At 44.7% G+C, this 16589-nt stretch overlaps 1 protein-coding gene across 28 annotated transcripts in view; it reads left to right on the top strand.

Moving 5' to 3' along the window:
• The window catches only part of ADGRL3 (adhesion G protein-coupled receptor L3), a 536452-nt gene that overhangs the window by 453362 nt on the left and 66501 nt on the right, over positions 1–16589 (top strand). For 23 of the 28 annotated variants that reach the window (XM_083833095.1, XM_083833096.1, XM_083833085.1 and 20 more), the window contains 3 exons: positions 1891–2099; positions 2793–2969; positions 15383–15592. In XM_083833095.1, the coding sequence (XP_083689221.1) occupies positions 1891–2099; positions 2793–2969; positions 15383–15592 (596 nt within the window). The remainder of the gene's footprint in view (positions 1–1890; positions 2100–2792; positions 2970–15382; positions 15593–16589) is intronic. The other 5 variants (XM_083833098.1, XM_083833100.1, XM_083833076.1 and 2 more) reach the window with 1 other exon arrangement.

Below are 16589 nucleotides of genomic sequence, written 5' to 3' on the forward strand. Positions count from 1 at the left end.
GGCTAAGTTGGCTGACAAGGAATGTATTGTATTGCCGAGTGACCGACAGCCTTCAAAAGCATTACGTGCTGGTAAAAATGTGCCAGATCCCTACATGATGTTTCTGTTGGGGCACTGTGCTGAGTCCAAAAAAGTCCTTGTAACTACTATTGTCTGCAGTGGGAGCCTTCATATAGGATAAGAGGCTTGTTTGAGTAACCTGTTCCACAGTGGGGCACTCTGCAAGTATCTGAAAAGAGAGGGAAGAAATAATAGTAGCATATATTAGTAACGAGCCAGTGTAGCAGAAAAGGTTGATTAACTGTTAAGAGTCTAAATCTTCAGTGCCTTTCTCTCTGTAGCTTATGAAGCTCCTGATATACCATAAATTAAAGATGATGTTGTACGTGAACGGTCTTCAAGCTGCCAAGTCATTTATTTCCAGATCAGGAATTTGAACAGACACATTTGTTGATCTTTCCAGCCCCACTATAGACCAACTTCAAACTGCCAGGCTTTCTACTAATGGGCCTGACATGCTCCTATTTATGAGTTCCTTTAAAGCTTGTACTCCATTTGGGTACTTTACCACACTGCAAGGAGTCTGCATTCCATGGGGGCTGTCTTTTCAACATTAACCTGTATGTAGGGGGAAAGCACTCTACTACAGACTTTGATCACTGTAGGCAAAGCATTGAATGATAGGACATTATTACAGCCAGACCAGATGCATTAAAACTGCCAAAATTTCTGACAGTTTTTGAGAGAAGAATTTGGTTTTGGCGGTTCAGAAAGAGAGCTTTGCCATAGAATTCCTTGATGGGGTTTGGTACTTTTGTATGTACAATTTAAAGAAAGTTTCATTTAGAGTTGGTGTAAAACCCAAAATGAGTAGCAAAATTGCAGTGGGATTTGTATTTCACTCCACTAGTGGACTTTGGAGAAGATTAAAAAAAAAAAAAAAACAAGAAAGAGAAATTTTGTTGGCAGCAGGGAAGGGAAAGTCTGTATTTCTGAGCATGATATCAGTGGAGTTCTGGTCAAATCAGGAGACCCCCATCAATTTGTACCAGCTTGGCACCCACACAGAGATTGCCAAAGAGCTGGGAATAACATTGTCATAGAAGGATTTAGGTTGGGAAGGGCCTTCAGAGTCATCAGTGCTTCACCTTCTGCAGAAGCTGGGGTGAAACAAAAGATGCTTCCACACAGCTAATATTTATAAGGCAAACTAATCACATTTGGTTCTTATTTGTAGTCTGTGAAATAATATGCAAAACTGAAGGCAAACTGGATGGTTTCAGCTTAAAAAAAAATGGTTGGTAGTATGTTGTGGGGTTTTTTCTGCAGGTTCCCTGTTGGTGGATTTTTATGGAAAGAGGGGCTATCTGATTGGCAAATTTCTGCAATTTCTGTTTTATCCTTCATGTGAGATTGGAATTGTGTTGGAAAGTTTTGGATTTCTTCTCCCAGATTTGACCCCACACTTTCTGAGGTTGTCTTAATTTATTAATGGAGTTTGCACTAGACTAAATTATGGCATGATATATTTTATATGGCATCTCCATGGCGGACCAGAATGAAATATGTTTCCCAAGCATTGCCTGGAGAATAGTGTTAAGTCAGATGGGAAATGGGCCACCTGGCCTCTTTTCCCTGGAGCCCGTTACTCCCACTTATGCCAAAAATAAGCCCACCTTTGCTTCTGCTCTTCTCATCCTTGGACCTCCTATCGCACCTCACGGTGCTCATTGGAATAGGCAGGAGAACATGAATTTTCATATGCCACATCTTGGTCCTTCTAACATTTACTCAAAAAAAGTTTTAAAGTTGGTTCAGAGAAGAGGTTTGTCATCTAAAACAAAACCTAGTGCGATGACCTGGATATCGAACTTCTCACTACCCTTCTAGGTGAAATCAGGGTGGCCTTTGTGCTGTACAACAACCTGGGCACCTATCTCTCCACGGAGAATGCCAGCATGAAATTAGGAACAGAAGCAATGTCGACTAATCACTCCGTCATTGTCAACTCACCTGTCATCACGGCAGCAATAAACAAAGAGTTCAGCAATAAGGTTTACCTAGCTGATCCCGTGGTGTTTACTGTCAAGCATATCAAGGTGAGTGAGTTTGAAAAGCTTTTTTTTTTTTTCTTTTCAATTTCTAAAACAAAGTGCCACAAAAGTTGGCTGATCTGAGGCCTCCAGCAGACTTTGATTAGATTTAGAATTATACATTTTTTCCTCTGCACTTTGTGTTATTTATGGCAAATGTCTCTTTTACATTGCATTAATAAAAGTAACGAAAGTCTCCTTTGAGCTGATGTCCATTGCTCAGTTGCTGACACACGTCATTCTGTAATTAAAAACTAACAATATATTAGAATGGGCCATAATGTTATTTTATCATGGTGGCAGGGGATATTAGAGGAAAGTGGAATTACAGTGAAAGAGGACAGCTAGTCCTATTAGCCAAGCACAGTCATTGCAAAAGTTGATTGCTTAAAGCAATTAATTTCTCTGCTCTGCAATGCAAATGAAGTAATCTGGTTTTTAGAGCTGAATTTAGTCTATGTCTGAAATTAATCAAGAACAAAGAACTAAGTTTGCATTAGCAAACAGAGGATCAACAACCTAACTTTCTTTGGTGTTGACAAGTAATACTTGACGTCTAAGTCATTGCTGATTATTTATCTAAAATTAAAGGGTAAGAGTTACAAAATGCCTCTGGGAAAAAATAAATAAATAAATAACGCATTTAGAAATCTCTGAAACCCTATCATTTTACTGCATTTACTCATTGCTTCCCTGCAGCAGTCAGAAGAAAATTTCAATCCAAACTGTTCATTCTGGAGCTATACCAAGCGTACAATGACAGGGTATTGGTCCACCCAAGGATGTCGCCTCCTGACAACTAACAAGACACACACCACGTGCTCATGTAATCACCTAACCAACTTCGCAGTCCTGATGGCACACGTGGAAGTTAAGGTAGGCATTGCAAATTCACAGGCTGCCAATGGACTGGTCAGAAAAAGTGGCTAATGTAACACAATTTATGTGTGACCCCCACAAAGGGCAGCTGCTCAGGGAAATTGCTGTGTGGTGGCAACTCACACCAACAAATGGTGGGAAATATCGCATGTAAACCTTCTTTCTGCAACATAGTGAAAAAGGAGACAGTCACACCTATACAAAGGCTGCACTGAGCTCCTGGCATGGGAAGTTCAGAGCTGCAGAAGACAAGTGAGCAAAATTGGCCGTTAATACCACATCCTTTGCTTTACTGGTCCAGAACATCTCCTGGCTGGGTCCTTGCTTGCGGGGTCCTCACTGTGCCATCTGGGAGTAGAGAGCACCGTGGGTGGTGGGACAGGATCGGACAGAGCCTGCCTTGTGGGGTGTGAGTTGGGTGCCCTGCTTGCAGGGCAAATACAGTGCTGCACTTACTAGTGAGGTGCATGTGTGGAGCCGTTTTTTCCAGCCACCAGCTAAAGATACATTCTCTGTGTCTCACTATGTGGCAGCAAGCTACACATAAAAAGGAAGCTATTATACCATCCTGTCTGGATTGTCCATCCACCCAAGGCTGGTACATGAGCAGTTAATTCCTTCGCCTGCATTTAGGTCCGTGGTGGTTTCTCACATGACTATCCCCACTGGGGCTAATGAAGTTACTCCTGAAAATATGGGATTTTCAGTTGGGATTTTTTTTCAAGAATAGGAGAACGGTTGAGTCAGTCCTCCATTTCCAGAGCTGTCTTGGCAGTCATTAGTTGAAAACAATCTCACCTGATGTAGAAAGAAGAGAAAGCCCTGATTCCTGAAGGACTTTGTCTTCACGATTTTCTGTGTTGTAATGTCTCCATTTTGTGTGCCTGGCACCACTGCAGGATTCACTGTTCTGAGCTAGATCCTGTAGGAGCTTCTGTGCGGGCAGAATATTTCAGAGCCACTTCCATGGCTGCATAACCACAAAAGCTATTATAATTTTAAAAGACCTTTTCTTAAATAGTCTTCCAGTGTCATTCCTTTGTATATTTTTGTTTCACTTAATAATCTGAAGAGGAATGTGAAGAGCTGCAATAAAATATATATTAAAGCACTGTCATGCATGACCAAAGCTCTGCAAAAAAGAAATGAGAGCCTGGCGGCTCATTTGCCACAACAGCTGGGTCCAGCTGAGAAGGACAGGATGGATCTGCTGCTGCAGAATGACATATTCATTGTATTCTGCAGGATTCACTACCAGTCCAGGAGATGTGTCATCAAATGGCTATGGCATTATCCTGGGGGTTGTCTGAAGAAATGCCCTATTCAGAGCACATGCTTACAGGATAATGGTATTCAGCAGTCTAAGTCCGTTTTTGCCAGTTTCCCACAACTATTTGAATTTTCACAAGAAATGTATGTTTGTCTGGTTATCACCTGCCTGGATTTAACAGATATACCTGAGTCACCAAAGTCAGAAGTTGCACCTGGGAAATGCAGATAGCTTTCCACTCCACTGGTGTGAATGAGCATGAGCTGTACTGCATGATGCAGATATGGGCTAGCACTGAACAGGTCTCTTCCCAAACTTCAAGTAGGTCAGCCTTGTCTGCATGGCATTTCACCTGAACCACACTAGACTAGTAGTGCTGGTGTTATCTCATCTTGCAGGAGAAAGCAAGACCCTTGCTTGCCCATGCTCATCCAACAGTTTGGAAAGACCTACAACTGGAAGCTTCCTGAGTGCCAAACCACTGTGCTATCTGCCCACAGATGTTTTGGGTGTTAGTGAGTGCTCTCAAGATTTTCAGGTCATGTTTTGTTGTTTTGCTGAAGCCAAAATATTGTTGATTTAACAGCCAAATTGGCCCCACTTTCCTGACTCTGATACAACCTGATAGCTTCCTGGCATGTCTGTCTTACTGATCATGCTAGTCTCAGGGTGAGGGCAAGTGTTCGCCCTGCAAACATCCGTAGCTCTTCCCTCCAGCTACTCAGCACCTTGCTCTTCCTCATTGTACCATCTTCCTCTGGTCTGCTGGTGGAGATGGCCTTATGGCTAACTTGAGGCAAATAATGGAAGTAGCATGTATCACATTTCTTATTCTGTTGCAATGAGTTGATTTTAAAGTCTTGCTATCCAAATACCTGCTGGTTTGGAGAAGTGGTGTATTGGGTTTATGTGGCAAGGGTTTGGTAGCAGGGGGCTGCTGGGGTAGCCTCTGTGAGAAGAATCCAGAAGCTGCTCCATGTTAGATAAGGGCCAGTTTCAGATGGCTCCAGAGGGACCCACTGTTGGCCAGAGACGAGTTGATAAGTAATATTGTTTGCAGCTTCATGAGACCATACTTAAGAAAGAGGAAAAACTGCTGCACAACAGCAGCTGGGAGAGAGAGGAGTGAGAACCAGCCCTGCAGCCCCTAGGCAGCCCCTAGGGTCAGTGCAGCAGGAGGGCAGGAGGTGCTCCAGGCAGGCAGCAGCAGTTCCCCTGCGGCCTGTGGAGAGGCCCCTGGTGGAGCAGGCTGTCCCCCTGCAGCCCACGGGTCCCACACGGAGCAGATCTCCACGCTGCAGCCCGTGGAGGAGCCCCCGGTGGAGCAGGTGGATGTGGCCTGGAGGAGGCTGCGGCCCATGGAGAGCCCCCGCAGGAGCAGGCCCCGGGCCGGAGCTGCAGCGCGTGGAGAGGAGCCCACGCAGGAGCAGGGGTCTGGGGGGAGCTGCCGCCCGTGGGGGACCCGTGCTGGAGCAGTTTGCTCCTGGGGGATGGACCCCGTGGTACGGAGCCGTGTGGGAGTAGTTCTTGAAAAGCTGCTGCCTGTGGGCAGCCCCCGCAGGCTCAGTTCAGGAAGGATGGCATCCCATGGGAGGGACCCCACGTGGAGCAGGGGCAGAGAGGGACCGTGAAGGAGCGGAGGAGATGAAGCATCAGAGACTGACCGCAGCCCCCGTAGCCGTTCTCCTGCACCGCTCAGGAGGAGGAGGTAGAAGAGGGTGGATGGGGGGAAGGTGTTTTTAGTTTGCTTTCAGTCCCTCACTTCTCTAGCTTGTTAGTAATAGGTGAAAAATTACATTAATCTCCCTGTGCTGAGTCTTTTTTGCCCATGACCATAACTGTTGAGTGACCTCCCTGTCCTTATCTCAGTCCTTGAACCCTTTTCATCATACTTTCTCCCCCTTTCCCTTTTAGGAGAGGGAGTGAGAGAGTGGTTGTGGTGGAGCTTAGCTATCCAGCTGAGTAAAACCACCACAGGTGGTGGTTTAAAAATAAATGGGGATTGTTGTCATCCATTGACTCACACTCATATCTTGCATGCATACTTTACTGTCTTTTTGTTGTCTTGTGTTTTGTACAAAAAGCATTCCTTGCCTCAGAGACTTTTTAGTCGTCTTTGAGATAGGACAGTCCTTGGGGAAAGGATGCTGCGTGCTTGTACAGGACCTCACACAGTGGCGTTTTGGTCAGTGGCTAGGGTCCCTAAATGTGACTGGCATATACACAATTAATAGTATTCTAGAAGTTATGCCACAAAAACAATTTTCTTCTGTAATCGAGATCTGTAATTTACTGACTTCGGTTTGGTGGGTTTTTGAAACCGTAGTTTCTTCACTGTAATGAGTATTCTCAAAACCTTACCTAACAGGACTGAACACCACACGTCATGGCAAGTGGACATCTGAGTCCTGCTCCTTAATCAAAAGGCAGTACCAATCTGACAAGTGTCATTTCTGATCATGAATGATCTCCCTCCCTGATAGCATGGCAAAAGACCGTGTTCTCCTGAGGAGACCTCAGTGGCTGCTCTGGGAGCTGCGGGCTGGGATTTAATTATTAGCAGTGCGTATGTGGCAAGGCGGAGTTGGAAGGTAGCACCGTTGAGCAGGTGATTGATGGCCATCTGGCTCTCAGCATGACACAGCAATATGTCTTTGTCCGGAGGGGCAGAAAATGACATTGGCTGACCATGGGTGGCAGGGATTTATTGGTATGCATCAAGAGACGAAGTTGCTGGTATCAATTCCAGTCTTAATAGGACTTCCATTAAGGGGAGGAGATTTTACTTTGGAAGGTGCTTTCTGCCTGTTAAAATAAGTTGGGCTCGGATTTGCTTATGCACCCCAACAGGAAGCCTCCCTGCAGACTTGATTTACATGCACAGTGACTTGGAGGCACCTAGAAGCCCCCCTGGAAGTGACTTTGTTCTAGAAAGCGTGGCCATGGAAAACAGGCACGCCTAGAAAAATCCTACCTTAGATATTCTTTTCCAGGACCGGGACAAATATATTTCAGCAGGGTAAATAAAAGTGCCCCAACCCAAAGGCCTGCTGTGCACACAGTCAGGGTGTATAGCTGCGGGGAAGAGCAACGCCACCACGGGTACCTGCAGTACCCCTTAGGCTGCTGTCAGGGTCATGTGTAGCATGGGAAGAGAACAGCATGCGTGTAGTGACCTGTGAGCAGGACCTTGCTCATGCTTTCTCCCAGCAAGGGTTGACCTTATGGACCCATAGTGGTCCTTGCCCTTTTGGACAATTTTCCAGAGAAAATGGGAACCAGTCTTTGGAGAGAGAATGTAAGACTTGGAAACAAATCACTCTTTTCATCAGCTGGGAAGTGCATTTGGCTTGTTTTATAGGAAGATTATTGCAGTCTCGTGGATATTTTGCTAAATTATGAGATACATTCAACATGGGTGAGGTCTATGTGAAATATCTATCAGTTATTTGTATCAGTGAGATGATCATTATGACCCTTAAATGCTATAAAAACAGAGGTTACCATGCCATGGGAGAAAGCCCATAGTTAAATAAGCCATTCTTCCTATGTAATTGCTGCAGAGTTACTTCTCAAAATTTACAAGCTGTTTTTCATATAAGCTTGCGCTTTGCATCATAATAATTATAGCAGATGCATCTTAAATGTACCATGGGAAAAATATGCAGCCAGAAAACAAGTTCAGAGCTAGTGGGAAAATGCAATTAAAAATCACCCAAAACGGAATAAACAAAGGTACCTTAGGGTTGATAAATGTTGCTTATCAGTGTGTAGTGAATGCCAGAGCTTACTCTTCTTTAAATAAATATAAAAATAAATAAAACAAAAAGGAAAAGTGAAAAAAAAAGAAAGGTGTTTTAACTCTAGCAATTAATCTGAAGCTTTCAAATGTTATTCAATACCACACACACATTACATCATGCTAATTATTTGGGGAATGGAAGCATAAGGCAAGCTGGGGAGAGAAAGGAATAAAAATATATGAAGTCTAAATGGAATGCAGTGGTCCATTGCCTAAAGCAATACAGCCATTTCAGATAAAAAGAGCAAGCTAAAGTTATTGCAGTGCTGTCTTATCCATATATTAGCACTTGTGGGATTAAACAGCAGTGAATGAAAGCAGAAGTGGGTGAAGGATTGCAAAAACACTAACTGCAGAATTAAATTACTGAAACCGTTATATGATGAATTTTGCAAGACAAATCATTTTGTACCATCAAAAGTGTTATTTCTCAAAAAAAGGTATATTACACATTGTAATACGTAACTTATTGTAAGGTTATTAAATAAGAACTGTTTTAATTAAGCAGAGAAGTTATTAAATCTGCTTGTCTTGAATGAGATTTTAAAATTCCAGATACAGCAATATTTCAGTTTGTGTTAGGAATAGAAATCTGTGACACCGATGAACTCCAAGAATAAGACGTAAAAGGCACATTCAGTTATATATTGCATACTGCTGTTGCTATGAATGTTTTACCTACAAAACGATGTTAGCATTTGTCTAGCCTCTCTTGGAAAACTACCCAAACCTTGTTGTTAAGAATATCTAGCGTGCTCTCTGACTGCCCTGTCATGAATCACAGAAATTATCTATGGTGAACCTATTAGGTCAAGTAATCTATGCCTACAGGGTCGATTCGGAGTGGTAACCAGTGGCAACCCTTGAGCTTTTTGTCTAGGTAGGCGAGTAAATCACTGCAGGGAGTTCCTTGAGTTCCCAACCCTCAGTTTAACACACACTGTTTTGAACTGAGCTGTAGCTCTGTCCTGCTAGTCCTAGTTCTGCCAGTTGGACTTTCTTGCTGGTCAGCATCTGGGCATTCCCTGAAGTATTGATGCAGATCTGCTCAGGTAACTATGGGGTGCCTAGCCTGAAAAAAAATGTAGAGTCTGGCTTCAAAAAGATTTAGGCTGAACCGTGGAATCTGCTGCTTACTGAATTTGCAGTTTCTGAGCTCTGCACTTACAGGTGCCAGAAATTTGAGCACACAGAAGCTTATCAGCCATAGCTTCCTTTCCCACCAGTTCAGTGAGTATTTATTTACTTAGCGTCATCCTTCTTGGCTCTCTGACTCGTGAGCTGTGGCTAGACCCTTGGTAAGGAACTGTGTCGCAGAGAGGGGACTGCATCACCCCTCTGTTGTAAAATTCACCATTGAAATAGCTCCTGTTCACAAGCACTAAGCCTTGCCTTTTTATTGCCACCACCTTCCTTTCTCACTAAGTGTAAGGTTCAGGGCAAGCTCCCCCTTGGTCAGATTTTAGGCTATGAAAGACAGTATTCATCTCTGGCTAAATGTGCATCTCTTTGACCTTTATCCCTCCAGTCCAATTCATCCTACCATCCCATCCCCTAAATAAAGTCCTTAAGTTAGGGAGATTGTTGTGCCTTGATCATATTTAGGCTGAATTTTTCAGGCTCACTGTGTGTCTTAACCATTTGGATTGGTCTTTGGCAACCAGTTCAAGTCACATTTTTGAAAGAGGTGAATGAGGTGAATAAAAATAGGGAAAGATTATGTTTTGGCTCTTACAAGAGTAAGCAGGATGAGATAGTGGACGAGAGGACACACAGCTTGTGCTGTTTTGTAGCTTAGAAAGTGTAGCTGAGTACTTGAGGACTGAAGGGAAGGTCATGGTGTGGCACAGCCACGTCCCAGCTGTCTCCTGGAGCCGGGCTGGGTAAGGCCATCAGTGTGCGACAGCAGAAGCTGGCGATGCTGCGACCAGATTTTGCTGGGAACTCAAGCAAACGAGCCAGCAGCTAGGCTGGCTAGACATCTGCAGTGTGAGCTTGGCACCGCTGCCGTAGCTCATTTCTTGGGCTAGAGATGCCTTATGAGTAAGCAAAGCTGTGCTGCTTTACTAACTCCAGCCAGCATGGGAGAGGGCCAGGACGTTGCAATCACTGGTCTGAGCCACTTCACACAACCGATGCTTCGCTGCATCACACAACTGAGTCTCTCCTTGCCACAGGGAAGTTGCAGCAGTGTGAGCAAATGAGATGGAAACCCCGAGCTCTTTCCACACCCTACATCCACAGCATGGTCTATAATGCATGGTGAGGTGAGATCTGCACCCATTTATCTGTCTGTGTATGGCCTTGTATTTCTTTCTTCTGGCAGTGAGGGGCTCAGTGGCTTGTGCTGGATGCTGTGTCTGGTTTTTGCATTTGGGGGAGAAGTTTGTGGGAAAGGGTTCTGGCAGGAGGACTTCATCTACCAAGAAAGGCAGAGGAGCAGGAGGATGGGTTGTGCAGCCTGTGCAGAATGCAAAAACAGCTGTGAGGACTAAGACGAGGAGAGGAAAGGCGACTTTGCGTTAGTGCTCGGGGACGCGAGCCTTATTTTAAATGACCACAGTCAGGAGTCAGTGACATTGCACAGGGGCTTCAGGTGGGAATGAAGTTCTTCTATTCCTGGATTAGGTCCTGGCAGTGCCTGTGACAGCAGGACAGAGATGTGCTGCCTTTGCAGAATACGGAGGGGGTGCTACCTGGTTGGTGGCTGCTTTGTCCTTGTGGAGCAGAGGGACAGAAAGGAGGGACAGGATGGGTGCTAGAGCAGTGGGATCCCTCCCATGTCCTATGCATGTCCTGCATAGCCATGGAGAGGGGAAAGCCCCCTTGAAACCTCTCGTGCCTGCATAACCACGGCAAGTGGTGCCATCAGGCAGCACAGACGTGCCACAAGAACCCTTGGGGTTTCCTCCCAGTCTGTGTAGCCCAGCTGACACTTCTGGCATATCTACAAAACCATTTGCTTCTAAAGTAAGTCCTTTGTACTTAGCCACGAAGCATTAGAGCGAAGCTGTAGCAGTAATCCTCTCTTGACACCAGCGATGGGGAAAAAGGGCAGAGGGAGCCCACGCGGCTCTGGAGAGCTACAAATCTGAGGAGCAGCATTAGCAACGTGCAGGAGTTCAGATCTGTCCCACTTGGGTCTCTGCCCAGCCCTGCACTGCCAGCTCCTGCTGGGCACCAAGGAGTCGTATCTGAGCAAGTCAATGACACTGTGTTTTTATTTACTGCTTGCTTATTCCTCCACCCCCAAACATATTACTCTTTCCTTTCCTGAAGGGACAGATTAGGCAAAGGAATGTGTCCTTTGCTGCTGGCAGCTGAGTTTGGCTGCTGTTTTCTTCTACTGATGTTTTTAATAAGGGAGGAAATGGCTGTTCATCTCGGGGAGAGCCATTCTGTCATAAGCTGACATTCCCTGGGATTTGTTTTTATTAGCTCAGCTCTGGTGTGCAGGCACTGCCAGAGCTGCTCATTGATTTCACGGCCCGGATAATATCTCGGCTGCCTGCTCACCCTGTTGTGGTGGCTACCAGCGCTCCTATAGCTCCTCCTGCAAAGCTTCCCATCAGTGCTCCCTTCCACCAGCACTCTTGGCCCCTCTGGACCAAAAGCAGGGCTTTATTCCAAAGCCAGGGAGCTCTTCCTTCGCTGAGATTTTGGGTCAGGCTCATGCCCAAATTGCAGACGTAAAACTTAATTAATTGAGAAACCCTTTGACAGAAGTGGATTATTTTATTTCTATTTTTACAATGCTCGTGCAAACTTTGCTGCTATCTTTTAAGCCTGCCCTGCAGTTATGGAATTCAAAGGAATAAATCCACCTGGGAGGTTTCACACAGTTTACTTATGAAGCTGTTCCTATGCTGAAAATAATCCGTGTGTCAACTTATCTTTAAAGTTACATCATTTTAGCAGTAACAAAACTCAGTGGCTTGCACGCTGGGTTATGTAGCACCAGTCTTGAAAGTCATGACGTGTTCGGGCAAGTTGGTGTTTGATTGATACTATCAGAAAATTGTCCCTTCTCCTGACATCTGTCATCTCCCATGGGCTCTTCTGGTTGCCGAGGTCTTCAGGAGATTATTGAGAAGCACAAGTTGACTGTTACCAGCACACCGATGGTTTCAGATGCATTTCACGTGCTTTAGGGACCTTAGGACTTGCAGAGTTCTGGAATGATGTCATTAGTGCCTGTATCGAAGCCATTTTGTCCTCGGTCAGGGAATGCTTGAACAGTGCTGGGCAGGAGAAGGGGAAAGAGAAGAATTTATTGTTCTGTGGGTCTCTGTGGTCGGGGTAATGGGCTCAGACATTGTGATGCAGGTACAAAATCTTAGCTTGCTATTTATCATACTTAACTCTGCAAAGCCACATGCAGTTTGTACAAACCAGGTATGTTTTTGCCTTATTTGTCATGCCGTGATACAGGTGGTGGCAAGGATAATCTCATGATACTGAGGAGTGATTAACCCTAATTACTCCTTTTTCCACAGTATTCGTGAAGTTGGCACACCCTATCTGACCTGTTGGCAGCGCAGTATTCTGCAGGTTTTGGTCTCCAGTAAAAATGAAAACGCCCTTTTGTTGGACTTGCTCGTGTGAAAGCTCTGCATGTATCTGGCCAAGGGACAGGAGACACTGCCAGGGAAAGAAAACCGGTGCTTATCCAGTCCTCACGGCCCTGGGGATTCTGCTGTGGCACCCAAAATTGGTTATCCCAAACGAGATGGAGCACACCTAGCCTTTGAAATCTGTCCCACTTCTTCTCTTGGACTTTACAAGAATAGCTGCAAAATCTTTTTTTATTTTTTATTTTTAGCCCTGAGGTGTTTTTAAATTGCTCTTGTTCCCAGTTTATTGTTATTATTCCTCCTTGTTTGTTCTTTTGCGAGTTTGTTGAGGCTGGGGAGGAGGTTGTAATTATGGAGAAGTTGTTTTTATGGTCGTTTCCCAGTACTCCAGGGATCGGGGTGATGTACATAAAAGCAGTATTAACGTTACAATTAATATTAAAAAGAAGAGCAGTAAGAGTGATAACAATAATACAGGAATGAAGTTGGCATTCCTTGCTAAGTAGGGTGAGCGTCGTGGGCAAGCAGCCCCTCCCTGAGGTTCATGCTCTGTATAGGTAGCAAGATTCCTTTCCGCAAGCGAAACCACCCGTAATCCTGCATTGTGTTTTCGTGTCAGTAGAGCAGTGATTTCTTGATAGAAGTGCAGGAGCTGAGACCTTGTGAGGTTTGCTTCATGCAGAGGAAGATGCTCCAAGAGTGTTCCTTGTGCCAGGCTAGCTTTTTCTTGAGATATGTGAGTCTGTGCCGTTGGCCTTGTGTCACTCAGTCTTCCCAAGTCTGTGTGGTTGCTTTCTCCTTATATCCACCCACCTACCAGCCCCAGAGCCTTCTGTCACTTCTGCTTAGCAGGTCCATCTAATCAGGTGAGCTGGCACGATTGCTCGGGGAGATGTTATCTTGCTATTCCACCGGCAGCCTCAGATGAAAGAAAGAGTGATTTGCAAGACACGATGTTTGCATTAACATTTTTCTGCACTGAGTTAAGAGGGATGGATGAGCTGGAACGGCACCGAGATAGAGCAATGCGCAGCCACCAGGAAAATGATGTGCACTTCGTCTTCTTGTTTTTCTGGGTGCTGCTGAAGTAGCTGGATGTAATAGGCATTTCTATCATGGTCTGCAAGAAGCACATGAGAATTTCTCGCCTCTCTGTTGTGCTCGAGACCCTTAGCTCGTTAGAGATCAGAAATGCTCAGAAAGAACTGCAGGAGCATTTGGGGAAAGGAGCCCTCATCTCTCCACCCCCTTCGGGGAGTCTTCCTGGAAAGAAAACTTCCATCATGGAAGAGATAGAGGGGAAAGTCACTCCCCTTCTTTCATTATCATTTGATGCCTATCACTCACGCTGATAAAGCCAAAGAGCTGAAAGGTTTGAGTTGCTGCTCACGGGTGCTGACATAGCAGAGTGTATATCAGGAAAGGCCTGACATTTGATGTGGCTTTATCATTGGCAGGCAGGCAAAGAAAATGGATAAATTAATCACCTTTTCCCTCCATCTGTCATAGGCTTTTATCCTACAGGGAGGAAAATGTTTCCAGTTTGTCCTGGCTTTTTGAAGTGTGACACTATTGTATTTGCCAGCCTATATAATGCCGAAGTCATCAAAATGCCAGAAGTGGGGAGAATGTGAATAGCATTCATAACACAAGCTGGCGGACCACAAAGCTGGGTTTCAAGGCTCTCAGGTCTTGCTGAAAAGGCCCTGGAGATTTCCAGGCAATCTTTCCCTCAGCTCATTGACTCTAACCACTTAGCCCCGAGCAGCCTCCTTGTAACTCACCATATATTTCTCATTTCTTATTTACATTTTACTAAGTAATGATATCTCTAATTTCACCACATCTGGTGGAAACCTGTGGAGTCACTGGTGACTTTTACAGCCTTAGTAAGGTGGTGGAATACCCTCGGTGTTAGGGTCTCAGCACCCCCTCCTTTTTTTGAGAAGTGAATGCAGCGCAAGCCTGGGAGCAATCCAGAGATTTATCAGCAGAGATAATCAGCAGAGAATCCAGAGGTTTATCAGCAGAACCCAAGCACACCTATGCTGCCCTTTGCAAAACTTTGCTGCTGGGTTGCCTGATTAGTCCACTGCAATGGCCATGCTTGCATGGTTTGGGGTAAATCCGTGTTACAGGTTCAACACAGGGAACTTTCTAGACAATCTTCAAATTGCTGTTCTGTTTCAATTTAAAACAAAATTAATGTGAATGAAAAGTGATGTCTTTTCTTCTGGGTAGTGTTCCAGGGTTCAGTCGGACATCCCAGGAGTTTTAAAATACAGCTCCAGGGTTTCAAAATTCCCTTCTCTTTCCCAAGTGGAAAGAAAGACAAGACATTTAAGCGATCTTTTTCTGTCCAAACCCTTCAAGCTCATACACCTCTGTGGATGTTTAAAGAGAGTCTTTTTTCACTGTTGGTAAATGGTTGTAACAGACTCGTGGTTTTCATCTCCACAATGTTGTTCATATGAAACATTTTTACACCTAATCAAAGTGTGTGATGGTTCTTTAGACAGTGTGTCCTCTTGTTTGCCATGTTTGTGAAAAATGAATCTCATCCTAAATCCAAAACACAGCACCATACCAGCTACTAGGAAGTCAGTTAACTGTATCCTAGCCAAAACTAGTCCCTTGTGGCACAGCTTGGTGACTGGATAAAAAATATTTGGGGAAGTGTCTCAGACAACCTCACCCTTTGCCTGGGATGAATTAGAAATCATACAGCATATGACTGATTTTTTTTTTTTGGTTTTATCTCCAGCACAGCGATGCAGTACATGACCTGCTCCTGGACTTCATCACATGGGTTGGCATCCTGCTGTCACTCGTCTGCCTCCTGATCTGCATCTTCACCTTCTGCTTCTTCCGTGGGCTGCAGAGTGACCGCAACACGATTCACAAGAACTTGTGCATCAGCCTCTTTGTAGCAGAACTCCTCTTCCTCATTGGCATCAACCGGACTGACCAGCCGGTAAGAGGCAAAGCACTTCGTGCTCCCGCTGCAGGAGGGAGCAGAAAGTGCACTCTCACCTCTGCATATAGGATGTTCAGTCATGGAGTGGGATATATTCTAGTGCTGCCTTAAACTCATGCATGAGTCATTGCAGGGTGAGGTTGTTAATTGGAAATCAGATCTTAATTACCAAAAGAAGACCAAGACGCTTCCTAGTATTAGCTGTCTTGAGATTTCTTCCTGGATGAGTGGGAAAAGTTATTCCCTAAATGATGCCTTACTGCATCTGTTTAATTCTTGACAGCATGTTGCTGTTCAGTTTTTGAAAAGAAAAGGCCCTCTTCATAGAACTGGAATGGATTTTGCATTTTCATAGTCTTTCCAGCTTTTCAAATCCCTTTGCCTAACTCCCTTCCTCTCACTATAACTGTTTTGTTGGGAAACCCCCAGCGTGCATCCTACTGTGTCCACAGCACCCAAGGATATTCACAAGGCATGTTGACATTTGGAAAGTCACTCGGGCAAAACTAGTCAATGGGGAGAATTTGGGAAGAGAAACACAGCCTTTGTGAATCTACAGACAAAACCCCAGTGTGTTGGGGCAGTTATGATCTAGTCTGCACACTTCTGCACATGTATGCATGCATTCATGACTCTGTCTGTCAACACACACACCAGTCAGAAAAGTAAATATATGTATACACACATGCACGCTCCCTGGAGACACACTGGAAGCTGAGGGTCTGACTCAGAGATCACAGGAATGATGGAAAAGGTCTGCTCTCATTTCAGAGGCTGTATGCTCTTTGTAAATAATGCGCGTGTATGTGTTTAATCAACAGGTTATAAAAATCTGCTTATACTACACACATCTTTATATGTTTATTTGCCAGATTACATACATACCTCCTTTTGTATATTTGAATATGGTTTGTATGCTCAGATGTGTCTCTTTGGAAATAGTTCTTACACATTTCCCAAGTGAAAAAAAAAAATCTTACTTTGGAGATGAACT

The sequence above is a fragment of the Anser anser genome, assembly GCF_964211835.1.
Source record: "Anser anser genome assembly, chromosome: 4".
In the NCBI taxonomy this organism is placed as follows: Eukaryota; Metazoa; Chordata; class Aves; order Anseriformes; family Anatidae; genus Anser; species Anser anser.